Here is a 19,057-nt window from a genome sequence, read left to right on the forward strand (position 1 = left end):
AATATTAAAATCCTACCATTTCTGCCCTGTTTTGTTCTGAGATGATGATGAAGAAAAATCATCATCATCATCATCATCATCATCATCATCAAGGCTGTGTTCCCCAAAATTACTAGCGTCATTACAGGAAATTCCGAAATGTTTCATCCTTACTGTCATAGGACAATAAGGATATACCGTAACACCAAATTATTATTATTATTAGTAGTAGTAGTAGTATTTTACATAGTGGGATTAATGATATTTGGCATATTGGACAGAAGAATTCAGCTGAAAAACAGCTCCTTGGGAAAGAAGGTTGGCGGGGACGACAAAGAGAGAAAGGAGTCAACCCAGTTTTTGCTTCCATTTTGAAATAAAGGGCAATAGATAGATAGATAGATAGATAGATAGATAGATAGATAGATAGATAGATAGATAGATAGATAGATAGATAGATAGGCTGGCTGATAACATCACTGTTATCTGTCAGGGCATCAGGGCAAACTTATATTTCCTCTGTGCAAAAGGTGGCAACTTTCAATCTTTGCAACATGAAAGAAGAATAGCAGAAATTAGAGAACAAGAAAAGCAATCAAGCCCAACCTGGAATTTTGTTTTCTCCAGTGTGCTTCCTACTCCATACTAGCAATTTAAATAGCATTTCTTTTCAAGATCATTTGCATTTCTAATAGAAAGCTAAACACGACACGTCTGCTGCTTGAATATCATTTGTTAAAATTTAACCTGGTTTTTTAAGCATCCATTCAAGGGGGCTAGATTGGCCAAGTCCTGGCTGAGCTTATCAAAGTGGTTGATGCTATAAATTGCTGCAGCGCACCTTAGCAACAAGTTCCCAAGGGTGCAAAATTGCCACTACACCCCCAGACACAACCAACTTCCTGCCAGCTGGGATGCTCCAGATGTGTTGGAGCCAGAGGGCAGCAGGCTGGTGAAGCAGGCAGAGACTTGCACCAAAGGCTTAGCAAAAAACAAATCAAATCAGGATTTGAAGGCAGAGCAAGCACCACTGAGGTTTACTGGGTGTATCTCAGATTACTCACAATTGACTGCATTTCTGCAAAAATGAGGGGGGTCCACCCATCAGGATAACAAGGCCCCTACTGTTCGCCCTGCCCACTTTTCCCAAATTAGGAGACAGGCTAGCTTCTCTGCCCAGATATGATCTCCCACACGCTCCCAGTGCAAAACAAAGCAAATGCTGGGCCCTTCCTTGCATCATTGCACATTGTTCCAGGAAATGTGTGTGCTGGAACACAACATCTCAAACTTGCCATAAAGGTAAGCAGGCAAATTTCAAGCCCAGGAAAACACTAGAGGTGTTTTCACACTTTCGGCAACTAGCAGGCATTGGCTGGCCCTACAGGATCTTGGCTTACGGGCCCCCAGTAGATCCCTGTCCCCACGCCCACCTAAGCCAATGGAAGGCAAAGGGTGACGGTCTCTTCTTCTACGGCAAACCACTTTCTCGTGGCTGCTTCACCACCAACCGTGCTGCCACGCCAAGCGAGACACTGGCATCGGAAAGGCCAACTCTGTCAGCTCCCTAAAACGTGCCCCTCCCCAATTTGTGCAAGGAGAGGCTTTTAAAGACCAAGAACCTGGCTTCTAACGGTCAAGTCATGGGAACACGCCTCTCGGTTGAGGTGAGGTGGGCGGTGAGCCAGAGGGAGGTCGAGGCTGGCCTGGAGCAAGGCGGGGTCCTGGGTGATCAGCCCAAACCCTGTTTTCCCCACCTGGCCCCCTCGCGCTTCTTCCTAGACCCTCCTTACCTACCACCTTGACTCTCAGAGTCCGAGTCAGAGCAAACGCCCGGCCGTTCTCCTGGTAACTGGCCATGCACGTGTAGTCGCCGTCGTATGTCTCGCTGACAATGCCGAAGGTGAGGTTGAGGCCATTGGGGACTCGGTCAAAATACTGATATTTCATGAGGTCGCAGTTCTGGGGGAGGGAGAGAGAGAATTGCACACGTGTCCCACACACACGCCTCATGGGCAAGGTAGATTTTCAGGGCAGCAGTCGGCTAGAAAACTGAGGCATGCACGTTGGATCCTGGGCCAGCGTTCGCACAGCCGGATGAACCAGGTTAGGTAAAGACTGAACGGCTGCCTTCCCACAAGGTGTGAAGCTTGTTCAGATTTGACTCTGATTAGCTTCATGTAGACTAGGATGTGGTACGAAGCTAACCCATGACTTGAAGGTTCAAGGGATTACCCAACTCTGTAAAAACAGGTTAATTCAGTCACCCCAATAAAGGCCTTCAAGTGAACGCAGCCCCCAGGTTCTCCAAAGGCCATTCTTGGCCCCCCCAAATTTCTGGAGTCATTGTCAAATTTATCTCTAAGAGCAAGAGTTAGAGACACACCAGGCCCTTCCCTTTAAAGCAACCCTGAGCCTGGCAGGATGCCCAGGCTGTTTTCCTAGCACAATGGTACCAAGGCTGGACCGGGACCAGGCTGTAGTTCAACAGAAGCTGCCACCCTTTGAAGGCAAAGGCACCCGGTTTGAAGTCCTTCCCAACAGGCAAATGCAGCACACGGTCGGATCAATGATTTATTGGCCTTAGTAAAGACACCTTGACGGTTTAGTGCCCTCCCTACAACAACCCAGCCACCTCTATCATCTCATGGTCATCCTTGCGTTGCAAACTGGAAATTAATTGAGAGCAACAGTTTAACAGCACTCAGAGGACTTCCTTGGCACAGGCAGGATTTTGGGACACCCCAGCTTCAGTTCCTAGCTTGGACCAGCCTTCTTCCAAGCCCGGCAGCTGCAAACAGAGCCACGGAGCAGGCTTCGGATGTCCCGATTGCCAGCAAATCCTCACGTCTTTGTGCAAAAATATTTCTGGCAGCCCAGCCCAGCCCAGCCCAGCCCAGCCCAGCCCAGCCAAACCGCTCCTTTCCTGCGCTGCCTTTTCTGGCATTTCTGAGAGAAAAGGGTCAAGGGAGCATCTTCTTGGTCCCAAATGTTCACACTGCGAACCATTTGGCCACAATTACTGGTGAGCATTACCCCGTCACATCCATCTCTGCAGGGCAATCGAAGACAGAGGCTCTATTCCGTTCCTGATAGAGTTTTATTAGCCAGATAAACGAGCTGCCATCTGCAAATTTATTTCCACTGGGATTCAGTTTCGTTTGGCTAATAGATGGCTGAGATTTGAATTTTAATGGATGATGCCCTTCAGCCTAATGAGGTAATTCCTCTTCGCTCTCGGGAGAAATGTGGGCGGGGGGGGCAGCCCAAAAGACAAACAGCTTTCAACAGGGCCCGAGTCGTGGTTGCCAGAGAGTCGGAGAGGCTGTTCATCACGGCAGAGGGACATTTGGACCCGCTGATGATCGATGCACACGTCAAAGTATCTGCATCTTCTCCGATTCCAGCATCGCAAGGATCCAAGCCATGCCAGGTTTCAACTTCTCCAGAAGCTAAGGACCGGTTCCCATGCCTGGCTTTCTCCATCACTGTCCCCCCTTCTCTGGACCAGCATTCCCCTGAGGTGGACAATGGACCCCGGGCTGCTGGCCGGTCCTCAAGCCACTGAGAGCTGGCTGCTTTAGGGAGCTCAGGATTGTTCTGGCCTCTCCCGGGACCAGCTATATATAGGTTTAATTGTCCCTCAGCCCTGGGAAACGTTACTGTTACAGCATTACACATCTGTTTTTAATCTTATTACCATTTTGGACTAAGTGCTTGAGAGCCAGCGTGACTAGAGTGGCATTTAAGCCCAGCAAGTCAATTAATCCATAAACTCTGCAACCCCCCAAAGTCCCGAAAAATATCCCCCCTCTAGTTTTGCGTTGTTTGGGGGTCGGATCTGGGAACCGATGCCAGGGACGCAGTCCAACTGCTGCCATTGATGGAAATGAGGGGGTGGCCAGAAACTGGCCTTCGATTAATGGAGCAGTAGGCAGTGGCTCAGCTCCAATGCCCCACTGGACACCGGGGGGGCAGGCGGGCTCGGAAGACCTGAGAAGGCTTCTCTTTCCAAAACTCTCCAGCATTCAGGATTAACCTGGGGACAAAGTTAGGGCTGGGAAGGGGCAAGTAGGCCCTGCCCGCATCTGCTTTGCCTGGGCAAGAATGCAGAAAAAGACCCCCCCTTTCCGGTTCAAGCAACAGAGGGGCTGGGAAAAGAGGTCTTTGGGACTCCCCACCACAGGACAGCACCGAGGAAGCTAGGAATGGATCTTGGCTAAGTGGCCTGTCCCTGGCTAACTCCTTGGAAAGCCATAGATATCCCAAGCTGACAATGCAGACCCAAATCCCCTGGGTTCCCCACCTTCCTGGAGCACCCAGTCTTGCAGACGCCGCCAGACCAGCCTGAGTCGGAGGCCTCCTCCCGCCACGGAGTCCCCACCCAACCTCCGGATCTTCCTCACTCACCATGAACCAGCGGACTGCTGGCTGGAGGCCGGCGGGATAAAAGCTTTCCACATCTGGGCAGGTGAGGTTCTGCTTGACCCCGCCCGAATACATGAGCACGTCTTCCGGCTTGACCGCTTGGCTGATGCAGGAGCCGGGGTCTTTGCTCACAACCTCCAAGGGGACGGCAAATTTGCTGCAGTAGGTGGTATTTCTGGGAGGAAGGCAGGCAAGCAAAGGGGCCGTCACCGCTCAGACCACAATGCAGAATGGAAATCCAGACCAAAGACATGCGACGGGAACAGCCGTTACACAAAAGCAAGCGGAGCGCTGCAAAATATCTCCCTAAGAGTCCTGTGGAATTCCAGGCCAGAAGGCCCTGCGAGGGGAACTAGCAGGAATGGCTTTTCCAGATGTTATATTTACAGAGAGCAGGCTCACCCCCCCCCCTGCTATTCCCTTTCAGAGTAAGCAACACGATGCAGAGCATGGGAAAAGGGCAAGAAATGGGAAGTCAAGGGAATTTAAGGCAGGAAGTCCGAAAATGAGAAGGAAAGAGCCAAAACAGCAACGGCACTCACTCTTTTTCTGCCTGTCCACACTGTCCCCTCCTTACAAACGATACTTGCTGCCTCACCTGCACCCACCCCTGGATGCATTACCTTTTTTCCTTCCACTTCTCAATTTTCTCTTCTGGAGCCGCCCCAGCTCCAACCAGCCATGACTTTCTCCATATTTCCCTTCACTTCAGCCCCTTCACTCTCCCTTCACTGTTTGGTTTTGCAGTCTGATCTTCTCGACAGGATCAAACCCAACAAGGGGCTGCCATCGCAGGGACGGCAGGTTTCAATATTTGCTCCATACTCTTTCAGCACCCGTCCCTGCTTGGCTGCGTGGGGTGGACGTTTTTTGTGGGATGGGGGGTGGATTGGAGGCCTTGGTGGGATGGCAGCAGTGGGGCACAAATACTCGCAGAGATGGGCAGAGGGAGGAATGTTGCTGGATGGTCCTGGACCGACTCTTCCGAGAGAGGGGAGACTGGCAGTTGGGGGCTGCTGCCTGCTTGTAGCCCCTCAGCCTCATTCCTGGCCCCAGGGACCAGGTTGCTGGGTACCGTCAGCTCAGCCTGCTGTTGGTTAATGCCAGGACATTAAGAGCGTACCCATCCACACTTAGGTGGTGGACAAACACGCAGACTTGGCTTGCACCGTGGAAGCTTGATTGGGTGAGAAGGGGGATGTCCCTTTGCCCATGATTTATCTTCCCTGGTTCCCGATATCCAACCCCTTCTGGGCCAAGGCCAGGGAGGGAGGGTGCAAAAATATTTGAGAGTCCTCCACAATGACCAGCTTTGGGCTGCTGCCAGTGATGCCCCGTCCACCTGTGTTCTTGCCAGCAGGCCTGCATGAGCTGATGGACCTCAGAACTGGGCTGGTGCTGAGTTCCCCCAGGATATGAGGGCTGCAGGATCTCAGTCTCCGTGTCTTACGTGTGGGATCCAACTGGGCTCAGGATTTTCCTGCCTCTTTAGTAATTATGGGTTTGCCCAAAGTGACCTAAAGCCCAGTACGTGTAGGCAGTCACACGCTGAACTTGGTTTTCATGTTGGAGAAGATAACTTTGCTCCGGGGTAGATGCTTCTTGGCCAGAATTTGGTGAGAGGACTGAGCCAATGCCTGGTGATATGGCCTAGAACTCTTCTGCATGAGTGGAATTTGAGAAAGTGGAGAAGGTTCTATGTCACAGGAACTTGGCCATCTGTGGCCCCAGGCCCCGTCTGGCTCCTTCAGGCAGCTTAGACGGCGTTAGTGGATTCACTAAGTGATTAATGGCTCTTGGGGGCAAGGTGGTGCCACCTGCCTTGAAGGAGGCAGTGGTGAGCCCACGCTCAACCCAGCCACCTCGCACAACTTCTGCCCAGTCTCCAATCTCCAATCTTCTCTTGTGAGAGAAGATTTTAGAGAAGGTACAGAGGGTCCTAGAGGAAGGATGTTATCTGGATCCCTTTCAGGCAGGGTTCAGACCTGGACTCAAATTTCATTGGTCCCTCTGGCGGATGACCCCAATCCTCACAGGTGGTCTAGAGGGATACCATGAGTGATGGTATCAAAGACCACCAAGAAGTTTAAGAGGATCAAGAGGTCCCATGATACCATCACCCGTGGCATCCCGCTAGACCACCTGTGAGGACTGGGAATATCATTTTGCAGTGAGTTCCAGTCCTTGGGTGGACAATCAGTGATCACGCAGGAAGCCCAGCTGAGCTGGCTGTTCTTCCTTAAGTTATTCAACAGGTATGGGTAAGGTTTCTTCAGTACACTGGCAATAGCCACTGTATGCATAGTCACCCCAGGCTAGACCAGGGATGCAGGAGGCCCTTACTTGGGGACTGGAAGCCTGTGAAGAACTGGAGAGGACAAAATCCCAGGAAGAGGGCAGCCTTGTCCTCAAGTGAATGATCTGGCCCTTTCTAGGGTCTCAGGTCAGCTCTGGACAAGGCCACGCTCACCCAGAAAATGGTCTGCAGCCTGGGATTTCTCAGGAGTCATGGATCCTGTTTGACCAACAGGTGGAAGCTTTGCTCTGGGGAGCCTTTGTCCAGCTTTGGCTGGTGTCTCAGGGGAGCATGCAAATTTCTCAATCAATCAATCAATCAATCAATCAATCTCTTTTTATCCATGCAGACTTATACGTACGTCATTTCCACCCAACTTACCTGTCTGTCTCTCCTGACATACACACCTCCGTAATACAAAGAGGGCGGAAGCACATTCTTACCTGCGGCCCCTTTAGCGTCTTTCAATAAACATTCGTGGCTCACGGCAGGCCACCTGCTACTTTTCTACAAGCATCCGCACATCTTAAATGTTCACCCTCCATTTCCCCATAATTACACGTAAATATTCTAGCAAGGTACGCAAATTAATCTACAGCTCTAGATTTTTTGCCATTGGGGCATAACTCGCAATCATTCACTCCATAGTCTCTGTCAAACACAATTACCTTGGTCTTCAAAACGTTAATTTTCAGATCCATAGTCCACATAATCTAACATTTGCTGCAAATCATCTGGGTTCTCAGCCAAGAACACGGCATTCTCTGCATATAAAAGTGCATGCACATTCCTGTCTCTGAGAAGCACACCTCTAAGCTATCCCCAAGCATTCCTCCCACATGTTATCCCGCAAGGGAGTATCACGCACCCTTGTTTTACTCCCTGCTCGGTGTCAAATCATTTCCTAATTATTCCATTTATTTTCATGCCTGCTTTCCTGTCCATTATTCTGGACTTACTGCATTCAGCAATCAAATCCCGACGCCACATTCATCCCAAACCTTCCATCGTTCAACACTATTAAGACTGTCATATGCTCTCCTTAAATCACCAAATACATAAATACATTTTCTCGTACCCGTACATTTCTCAACGATCTGCTAAGAGCAAGAACCCAGCCTGCACAGCTCTGGCGTAAAGCCCCAGTGCCGTTCCCAAATTTTGCCCACGGCCGCCTCCTGCACCCTTCCAGGCAGAATTCGGCCAGGCGTTCACCAGCACGCTTAACACACCAATTTCCCTGTCGCTTTTTGCGCGCCCTCCTGCTGTCCCTTGTTCCCTTGGGACAGAGGAATGTCCCCAGGGCCCTTCCCGTCACCCAGCCCAGGGGCAGCCTCGCGTGCGCGTTAAATAACTCACACAGCCACCCCAGAAGGCAGCCGCCATCAACACTGACCCCAATTACACCATCTAACTTGCAGCCTTGCCATTTTGCAACATTCTCACCGCATTTACGGCTTCCTTTTAATCAATGTTTTTTCCTGAACACTAAAATTTATAGCGTTCATTTCAACTCCACTCCTCGACATACAGCTCTCATTTCCATACAAATGCTCCTTCCTCACGTCGGCTTCATCCCCGTCACTTCAGAGCCTTCGTTTTCACTTCCATTCGCTCCGCTGGAGGCTCTTCTTCGCCCGTTTCACCCCCTTTCCAAACCATTTTTACGTCCCTCCAAATTGCCTCTTTTAATCTCAGCATTTCTTAGTCTCTTTGGCAAACATCTGTCTTTTCTCATTCCAGTCTCTCCATCATTCCCCCAAGCGCCCGTTTTCGTGCCTCCCGCTAGCAGAACTCCAGACTCTTCAGTGGCACTCTCTAATGCAAGGGAGGTCAAAAAAGTCAAGGTGGCACCCACGAAGCTCTGCCTGTTTTTATGTGCAGTGCAGGTGCTTTGATTGCACAGACCTGGTCACCACCTTGAGTTTTTTTCACACTACCCTGAGAACCCCGCTGCTATTTCCTGCACAGCTTCCAGGCAGCCTCCATCTTTGCATCTGCTTTTCACCCGCGCTCTGCATCTTCTCTGAAGCTGCATTGCTTGCACTCTCAAAAACAACATGCTCTTTTGTTCTCAGCCCTAAGATGGTCTGCGGCAGCAGAGCAGCCCCGGGTAGGGATGGCTCAGCTGCTTTAACATCGCAGAAGGATCTCTGATCAGCGAAAGCCAGTGTTTCTCAACCTTGGCAACTTGAAGACGTGTGGACCGTTGAGGTCCACGCATCTTCAAGTTGCCAGGGTTGAGAAACTCGGCTCTATACAGTACAGGTTCCACCTGAACCTCCTTCCTTGTTGCTTTAATGCACGACTTCTGCCTTCCGACTGGCTCTGACCCTGATCTACTGATTCGGTTTGCAGGCTGCCAAAAATGTTTCTCCTAGTCCCCGAGGGAGGTACAGTATATCCCATTGCTTAAAAAGAGGTCTTCAAACAGCCCACATGTTCCAGGCTCACACACTCCCCCAAACACATTCGCCAAGTTCACACAACGCACTCGATCGTACCGTGACCAGGAAGAGCAGTTGCATTTGCACAACGTAGGAAAATCAGCAAGTGTCAATCTTGGCTATTTTTTTTTCCTGGCTGGTCGTGTTATACAAACCTGGTTCGGTTCCTCCAAGGCGCAGCAGGCGTAGCAAACCCTGGAAAGGGGCGGATTCAGGGACCGGCTTGAACCAGGGGTGGGGATGCAGCCCGTCTGGCCTGGAAAAGCTGAAGTCCCCCCCCCACAAGAAAAAGAAGGGAAACTTGGCGAAGGGTACCTTAGCATGCAGGTGTAATTCCCCGTGTCGTTGATCAGCGCGGGCCGGAACCACAGCATGTCCTTCTCTTTGCTGATGCGGTTGTCGGGGTGCCGGAAGTTGATGGGTTCCTCCAGGTCTTGGCCGTGGCCGATCCAGTACCAGATGAGGGTCAGGCGGGCCGCGTGGGCAGCACTCTGGTTGTACTTCAGGGAAGTCTCGAGGATGGGGCATTTGATTTTGGCCGGTTCGCCACTGTACACCAGCTTGTGCTTCGTGGTGCCGACCCCCCAGTCTTCACAGTGCTCTGGGAACACCCCCCCCAAAAAAGAGGATGAAATGCGGGTCGTCCGCTTCAGATCCCTGCCACTTCCAACCTGTGTGACTTCCAGCTAGGTAGGCCAACTCCCAGAATTCTGAGCGATGGTCCTGCAGGCTGGGGCGTTCTGGGAGCTGAAGTCTACTCATTGGGAAGTTGGGCAGCTTGGATTAGGGTGAGGTTAAAGCCTCAGGAAGTAAAGTGTGCTGTGCTTATTCAAGCTAAAATTCATACCAGCTCCATCCTCCAAGCAGATGCCCGTCAAAGGGTTTAAGCCCAGCAGGTGCCCTTCTATTTGTATTGCCTGAACGAACAGGCATGCAGTGTGGTTCACACATGAGCTGAAGACATAATGTGATTCCTTTTCTTACCGCTTTACCTGATAATCTGCAAACCCAGTGTCTGAGTTTGGTGGAACTAGGCAACTGACACTAGAGATAATACGCAGAGGTCAAGCAGAATCATCAATATTTTGAAGGGGAAAAACGCAACTTTGCAAAGTTAGTCTCTCTCCCAAATTCAGGGATTAGATTTTTATCAGCTCCATGCCAAACTCGGGGTGCCTGAGTTTCTAGGCAACAACCTCATCGTTTTATTTTCCCCCTTCCCCCCCCTTCCCCTCCTTCCCTCCCTATTTATTGCAACTGGCGCCTCTTACAGAAGCTTGTGAAGTTGAAAACCATAAAAGGCATTCAACAGACATCAAAATGCATTTTTAAGGCCATAAAACATCTCCCTAGAATGTCCACAGTCCTTCCTTTTACTCTCTGAGCGCTCCAGCACTTGGAACCTTTTTCAGAAAGGCAGGATGTGGAATGCAAATGGCCGTAGTCGAGTGCAAGGGCTAAGCACACACGGGAGTGGGATAGATGTGGCCTAAAGCCAAGGAAAAATCCGACACCCACCCAGGGAGGCTGCTTAACCACTGCGGCCACCTGCCCAGGAAGGAAGGGGACGGCTCTTTTTCCCAGCAACGCACACCGTGGAGAAAGGGGACTGATCCCCCCCAGCATATTTCAAATTATTTCATTTTTCCATGCTCTTCCAAGCCTCCAAAACAGCAAGCCAACCAACCAAAAACATCAGAGAAAAACAATTAGCAACACATATCTGCAACTAAGCGCATCCTCAATCCCTGCTTTGGATGCTTTCGCCAAAGACAGATCTTGGGGTGAGCCTGGAGCAAAACTGCAGGGATTTTTTCAGAAACAACCCTCCCCTGAGCTTATTTCACACAAGAAACCGTGTGAAAGGCGGCAACCTCAGGAGGAGGCTGGACTTTGTGTGCAGGTGAGATGCCAAGAAATGAAGAGGGGCAGAGAGTGAGGGGTCTCTCCCGGAGACCCTGGAGGGGTGTGTCAGGCTGGAAGGGAAGATGTTATACAACCCCAGGAATGCCCTTAAAATCATTGGGCTGGAAGGGATCTCAGAGGTCATCAATCCCAACCCCCTGAAGGGGAAGAAACCACCCCCAGGCACTAGCCTATTCCACTGATTGACAGCTCTTCCTCTCCGGAAGTTCTTCCTCAGGTCTCATCCGTATCTACATCCTGAGGTTTCATCCCCTTCCTCACAACCGGGATCGACCCGCCATGAAAAAGCCTCTTGTCAATGACCCTCCTGTCGGTCACCCTGAGTCGCAACTTGCAGCCTTTAGACCAGTGTTTCTCAACCTCAGCAACGTTAAGATGCATGGACTTCAACTCCCAGAATCCCCCAGCCAGCCAAGCTGGCTGGGGGATTCTGGGAGTTGAAGTCCATGCATCTTAACGTTGCTGAGGTTGAGAAACACTGCTTTAGACTCACACCCAGCTTGCCAGATAAAGCACCACAGTTCAGGTTGGTGGAAATGGGACCCCAGGATTTCCCTCTGTAGCAAGGGGGCTGAACCGAGGTGCCCCCTTCCCACCGCCACCCCAATTTTCCTGTCCCTTTTCTGACTGCACAGCCCCCAAAGGAGCAAGAGACTGTGATCCTCCACAATAGTCACCCCACTCAGTCCGCCACTAAATACAGCATTTCAAACAAATGGTTGTCGTTGTTGTCGTTGTCGTCATCCTCCTCCTCCTCCTCAAACTTGCACAGGGCTGTAATTGTACTCAGGCACCGCAAGGAAGAGGAATGGGCTGGGGTGGGGAAGCATAAATCCACTAGTTAAATAGATAATCTCAGCACTGGAGGGAAGAACAACTTGTTCCAATGAAATAGCAAGTTCAGGAAGCAATTAAGAGGCTGCTGGGGATAATTGCTTAAGGAGGTTGCAGAGTGGTGTGCCTGCTCTCCGTGGGGGCCCCTTCTCTGCTTCTGAAGGTCACTCCCCACATTTGCAGGACACGGGAATCCTTTGGAGAAGGACCTGTGGAACGCAGGAAGCCCATAGAGCAGCTGCGTCTTTTGTCCAGGAAGAGCAGCTGTGTGAAGCCGGAAAAAGACAGGGCTGCTTTAAAAATCCCAAAGGGGGGGCTTTTTTTTTTGTCTTTCACAGAATTGGCACAGCCCCACTGGCGGATCCCGATTCTACCCTGGGCAACCCTGGATGATTTCAAAAAACTAGGCAGAGTTACAGCTGGTTCATCCTTGGATGGGAGACCACTAGGAAATCCCACGACTGTAGTTAATACTGGTAAATTGAAAAGCATCTCAGAAGAGGACTATGGTAAACTGCTCCATATTTTTGTCAAGAAAACTCCCTGGATGTGTCCATGAAGTCACACGGAGTCAAACACAATTTGAAAGTTACTTTTCAAAAAAACATCTTCCTGGGTTATGATTCTGAGTCATTTCCTGGCCTTAGAGTGGAAGGGAAACTTCACCTTCCACTCATCCCGTCTCATGTCCTGAGCCATCCAAGCAGTTCACTTGGGTCAGTCTAGCCCAGTGTTTCTCAACTGTGGCAACTTTAAGAGGGGTGGACTTCAACTCCCAGAATTCCGGAAGTCCACCCCTCTTAAAGTTGCCAAGGCTGAGCAACCTTGGTCTAGAAAAGAAATGCAGTGAGAGATTCAGAACCCCTGACAGTTGTATGCATAATACTGTACTAAGAACCTAAAGTTTCCATTCACCCAGCATGTAGCCTTGCAAGGTACATTGTGGTTTATTGTTTTTCTGGGAACCTATCCTGGCTGGTCAGTGTAGGGTTCAAAAGCCAAAAAAAAAAAAAAGCCCCCGAAAGCAGGAGCTAAACTAAGCATTTGAACCAACAATGCAGGCTCCCTGGAGGGACTAGGGTGCAAACAGCTGATGCTCCATTTTCCAGTGAAGTTGGACAAGTCCTCCTTGCTCAAAACGGCGCCATCCAGATGTGCTGGAGCTACAAAGCCTAAGCCCCCCCCACCCCTCGGCCAGGATGGCTGGGAATTCTGAGAATGGTCATTTGGATGTACAGGTAGTCCTTGCTTAACGACCACAATTGGGACCAGAATTTCAGTTGCTAAGTGAAGCGGTCATTAAGTGAATCCAACCTGATTTTATGACCTTTTTTGTGGCGGTCATTAAGCAAATCACTGTGGGTGTTAAGTGAACCACATGGTTATTAAGTGAATCATGCGGCTCCTCATTGATTTTGCTTCCCAGAAGCCAGCTGGGAAGGTAAAAAATGGTGATCGCATGACCACAGGACACTGCTATAAATGCGAACCTGTTGCCAAGCACCCAAATCATAATCATGGGACCTCAGGGACGCTGCGATGGTTGTAAGTCTGAGGACCGGTTGTAAGTTGGTTTTTCATTACCATCCTAAGTCCAAACCATCGCTAAACGAATGGTTGTTCAGTGAGGAGTACCTGCATCTGCTGCATCTGAAAGGCTGAAGACCAGAAGAAAAAGACTTCAGATTTCAGCATGAAGTTCTGATGCACCGGCTTTCTATGTGGATCTCTGAAGATCCGGGAACCACGAACCACGCATTTTGCAAAATGGCTTTGCAGCAGGAAATGCAGCACGGGGGGCAGCTGCAGAAGGACTCCCTCCCCGCCTCACCCCCTTCCCAGGGAAGCTCCTCCTGCAGGTCCCCACTGGACACTCTCCGGCTCCTGGCCTCGGGGTGGGGGTGGGGGAATCTTCTGCAGGAAGAAAAGAAGGTGGAGAAAACCAGAGACCATTGACGACGAACTCTGGGACATTCTGCCAACTGACTGCGTCGTTTGCACTGGAAGCATCCAAGAGGCCAGTGTCCTTCTTAAAGTGCAAGCCAGCACCGAGGAGAGAATTCCTAGAAATCCAAGGGCAGGCTTGCTGCTGAGAGGGCGGCGATCTGGCGTGCAAGCAGCTCCCCGCCCCTGGTCTCTGCAGGGGGACAAGACCGGGCGCACGAGCTCAGCGTCCTCAGAGCCGAGGGGGGAAAAGGACACCAGGCCCGTTCAACCCCACTAACCACCCACTCAATCATCGTGATCCCTTCCGGGTCCAACAAGGGAGCTTTGAGCTCCTTCCATCTCCCAGACTTTCTGATGGGAAAGGGAGACCCTGTGTCACCTTCGAGGTAGGCCAGGTCAGGAAACAGACACCACAAGGATTACCAGAATCCCTGTCAGGTTTTCAAGGTTCTGTTCTTATACCCTTTAATGTTAAAGCATCTAATAACAGAATCTTGAAAAACTGTAATGGTACAGGTAGTCCTTGACTTAGGACCATTTGTTTAACGATGATCTGGAGTTACGACGGCCTCAAAACGGGTGCTCTACGCCCTGTAAAGCACTTCTGAGCATCGTAAAATGTCGCACCCCACCCCCCCTGCGGTCACATGATCACATTTCAGGAACTTGGCAACTGGCTCGCATTTACGACTGGTTGCAGCATCCTGCAGTCACATGATTGTGTTTTGTGATTTTTTTTGCCATTTTCCAACAAAAAATGCCCATTGGGGAAGCTGGATTCACTTAATGACCATGGTGATTCGCTTAACGACCAATGTAAAAAATGGTAACAAAATCAGGCCCAGTCACGTGGTGACTCAACTTATGACTGCAATGACTTATGATGGAAATTCCAGTCCCAATTGTAATCATAAGGTGAGGACTACCTGTGCGTGGGAATGACCTTGGGAGACGGAGGGAAGAGATGCTGCCAAGGGAACGGTCAGATGAGAGAGGGCAGAGCCCACGGCTGGATAATGGGGAGGGCAAGAGGCTCAGAAGGGACCCTCCCTAGCTTCTCAGGCTGTAAGGAGACGGTGGGAGATTTGTACTTTCCGACTTGCAAGATTCTGTCAGTGTAGCTTTACAATAAAGTAGAATGAGCTCATCTGGTCGTGTTTCTTGACTGGTCTACCTGGGAAGGCTGACAAAACCTGACAGAGTCTCACTTCCCCCTCTTATACCCATGAGCATCAAGGCAGTGCAATCTTGAGTTTCTTTCTCACTCCCTTTCGGGGCCAAGTTGGTGTTTTCCTAATGGCCGAATTCCTTCCTCAAGGCCATCTCCATACCCTTCTACGCCCTGCTGTCTGCAAGTCTCCCTTGGCCAACAGAAAGGAAAGCTTCACCAGTCAGCCTCAGCATCTACTGCGTGGTCTTGGTTTCCTTTGCATTCTTTGGCTGGAGAAAGAGGAAGGCCTGGAAAAGGCACTTTTCTGGCTGTAGAAAGAAAGCACCACGGCAGCAAAAGGACCTGGGAAGGAGCTGGCCCTGGAGAGCACCCTGGAGAGCTCCCTTGGACCTCCAAGTGTGGCCACAGGAGGGAAAGTCCACCCCACAGCAGCTTCTTCGGTGCCTGAAGCTCCATGATGGGGCACAGTTCTCCCAGCAAAGGGGGTTCTCCAGCTGCGTGCAATATTGTCAGTTGAGTCAGACTACAACATCCATAAATCCCAGCCAATGGCTAACCAACAGAGTTCCTTTCCTTCTTCCTTCTAGTCCGCTCTGAGCAGCAGGCTGATGGGAAAAGAAATGACTGCATGGAGCCATTCTGCACCAGACTCATTGAGGGAAGGGCAAGATGCGTTTTGCTGCTTCAGACAACGCGTCCATTTTCCAAAGGAAGCCTTCCGTCCCCCTGTAACGACTGCTCACTAATTGTCCTTCTGTGCCCCTTTTATGATCTCCAAGGATTGTATCAATATAGCTTTACTTTCCCCTTTAATCTCCTCTTTTATCAACTCTTTCGCTTTAAAGAAATGTCCCCTTTAGAAGCCAGAACCTACTGTGCTGGATATTTCCGACAGTCTTCCAATTAGATAAATTGAATTTGATCACTGTTTCCAGTTGGTTCAATAACATTTCTTTTTTGCATTACATTCTGGGCAACACTTCATAGCAGAGTTTCTCAACCTCAGCTACTTTAAGAGGTGTGGACTTCAACTCCCAATGTGGGAATTGAAGTCCACACCTCTTAAAGTAGCTGAGGTTGAGAAATACGGCTTCAGATAAAGCCCCAAAGGCACTTCCTTCCATGGGGGAACCCCAACATCTTATCTCATTACTTTAAATGTGGCACACTACCTGGGGATAACTGAAGTTACCCACTTGTCCAAGATGGTCTCCATTCTTTCATTTTCCATTCAAGATTATCCTGAGCATTTTGACAGCAGCAATGGCCACACCACGTTCCCATCAGCCAGCAATTTTATGGAAGACTCTGACCCTTCCGATGTTTGTTTGATGCGCAGAAAGATCCCACCTCCACCACTCGCCGCCACCCCCGCTTCCTTGCCCTCCCCATAGAACATTTCTGCAGAAAAGCCCAGTGCCGTCTGTCTTTTCCTTGAGCTGCTTCTGGATGTTCACACTTCCTTTGTTCTCCTTTGAAACCAAGCATTCCTGGCTTAATCTGTCAGGCAAGAACAGAGTTGAGAATATGAATTCCAGGAATCCCTGGAGTGACTGATTGTGTTTCTTTGTAGGAGGAGAGCCGTGTTAATCTACAGTAGCAAAAAAAATCAGTAGTGCGGTAGCATGAAAGCTGATGCCTTTTAATAAAATTTGGTAGTTGGAAAAAGTGTTACCAGGCTCCTTCCGATTCACTGTGCTTCTGCGTATGAGGAGGGAGAGGGTTATGCCCAGCTGTGCCTCAGGCTGGGCTTGGTCTCTGCATTCATGCTCTTTCCTCCCAGGTAGACCCTCCTCCTGTCCTCCGAGCCTAAAGCATCCCCACCCTCTGTTTGCTGGCGGGGCAGGAAGTGCCGAGAGCAGTCAAACTGGATGGAGCCCATCTTGCATCATCCGTAATTTTCCAAGCTCAGTCCTTCCAGAAAGCAAAACATCATGCAGATCGAAGGAGCAAGGCCTTGGCCTTGGCCAGAGCTGCAGAAGGGAGGAAACGCTCCAGGCCTTGGAAACGAGGTGAGTGAGCAGAGGCGGTTTCTACAGGCTGAAATGGCAGGTCTTCCTCACTGAGGACGCAAACCGAGTTAGTGGGTTTTCCTAAGAGGACGGAATTTCTGTGCTCTGCTACCCTGTCACAGAGCTGAAAGCATCTACTTACTTACCCAGAAAAGCAAGCTCTGATCCACAAGCTGCCCTGGAGGAGCAATCAGGCACAACATCATAGTTCAGTTTGGTGGTTTCCAACCCAGGCAACGTCCAGCTGGGTGGACTTCAACTCCCAGAAGCCCCCAACCAGCACAGCCTCTGGGGAGAGCTCTGGGAGCTGAAGTCCACGCGTTTTGAGGCGGCCCAAGACCACTCTAGCTGACTGCATAAGTTGCCATGACACCCGTGCAAAACGGGATGGCTGGTTTGCACTCTTGGGCAGACGCCGAAGTTCCAAGAAACACAGAGGCAGCTTCGGGCCAGAAACAGACCGCTGTTTTCAGGAAAAGTGGGGTTAACTGTAACTCGCACTTGCATCCTATGGCCCGATGCAGATAAAGAGACCTCCCATAAGGGAAGGAAACGGCCCCAGGCTTTTCCCAGGCTTCCGCAGGACGAAAAGGTCGATCCTCGTTGTGTCTGAGAGAGCAGCTCGGATGGTGCGTGTAGGAGGCAGCATCTTCCGATACGGGCAGTCACCATATTTATTGATTTGATTTATGCCCCACCTTTATTTTATACAAATCAAGGCAGCATACTGAATGCTCCCTCCTCCTGCTTTCCCCACAACAACAACCTTGTGAGGTAGGTGGTTCTGAGAGGGGAAGACTGGCCCAAAGTCCCCCGGCTGGCTTCCATCCTTAAGGGAGGACTAGAACTCAGGGTCTCCGGGTTTCTGGTCCAGCACCTTCACCACTGTCCCCAACCTTCACAGCCCCAGGAACTTTTCCAGCCATGAAAAGCATTGCAGGAACCCCCCACTTGGCATCCCAGTAGCCCACCAACCCACAAATCCCCTCTGAACCATTCGGAGCCAACCCAATGACCCACTAGCCAAAAAACAAAAGAACATAAAGGTAGTCCTTGCTTAACGGCCACAACTGAGACTGGAATTTTGGTCGCTAAGTGATGCAGTCATTAATTGAATCCAACCTGATTTTATGACCAGTTTTGCGGCAGTTGTTAAGTGAATCACATGGTAATTAAGTGAACCACATAGTGGTTAAGCGAATCACGTGGTTCCCCATTGATTTTGCTGGCTGGAAGCTGGCTGGGAAGGTTGAAAATGGCAATCACATGACAGTGAGGATGCTGCAATGGCCATAAGTGCGAGGACTGGTCGTAAGTCAGGTTTCTTTCAGCACCATCATAAATGTCATGAGTGAGGATGGCGAGCAGGGAGGTCCCATCCAGGCTGTAAAGCGCATGCGTAGTACTGAGGAATTAGGTGGCCATTCAAAGAGACACAGATCGGGCCCGCCTTAGTCTTTGGGGTTTATATGCCTGGGTTTTCCCACACTTCTTCAGTTTGTTAGGATTCTCTGTTATGTAGCAGTAATAAAACACTAGAGACTTATTCCTTGTCTCAGCGTGGTTCCTGGCTGTTAGGACAATAAGTCTGAACTGTTGCTAAATGAATGGTTGTTAAGCAAGGGCTACCTGTAAAGTAATTTACAACCCAGAATGTAAGGACCGCAAAAACCACCACGTAACCCTAACAAGGAGAGGACTGGCTGCAGGGGGATCTGCAGGATGTGGTCAAAAAAGGTCAAGCGAGCAGCCATGACGGTGCAGTTGAGGCTCCGCCTGCTTTTTGCATCACATGTAAAAAACAGGCAGAGCTTCAGTCGCGCCTTCTCAACCCCCATCTGGACTTTTTTGACCACACCCTGCCGGCACTCCCAACTGGCAGAATGAACCTCACTCGGCAGTCAGAAGAAAACTCTTCAACTCCCCAGTACGCAGACAAGTTCCGCCAGCATTTCAACCAGGAAACTAGTCATTTTAGACCGAGCCAGGTCCGGGCACCCGAGAGAACTTGGCGCTC

At 50.3% G+C, this 19,057-nt stretch overlaps 1 protein-coding gene across 2 annotated transcripts in view; it reads right to left on the bottom strand.

The window, feature by feature from the left end:
* Positions 1-19,057, bottom strand: part of IL1RAP (interleukin 1 receptor accessory protein) — a 65,979-nt gene that overhangs the window by 19,363 nt on the left and 27,559 nt on the right. For both annotated transcript variants that reach the window (XM_063306233.1, XM_063306234.1), the window contains exons 4-6: positions 9,466-9,751; positions 4,390-4,582; positions 1,773-1,941 (exon numbers count right to left, since the gene is read on the bottom strand). In XM_063306233.1, coding sequence (XP_063162303.1) covers positions 1,773-1,941; positions 4,390-4,582; positions 9,466-9,751 — 648 coding nt within the window. The remainder of the gene's footprint in view (positions 1-1,772; positions 1,942-4,389; positions 4,583-9,465; positions 9,752-19,057) is intronic.

The sequence above is a fragment of the Candoia aspera genome, chromosome 6 (assembly GCF_035149785.1).
Source record: "Candoia aspera isolate rCanAsp1 chromosome 6, rCanAsp1.hap2, whole genome shotgun sequence".
Lineage (NCBI taxonomy): Eukaryota > Metazoa > Chordata > Lepidosauria > Squamata > Boidae > Candoia > Candoia aspera.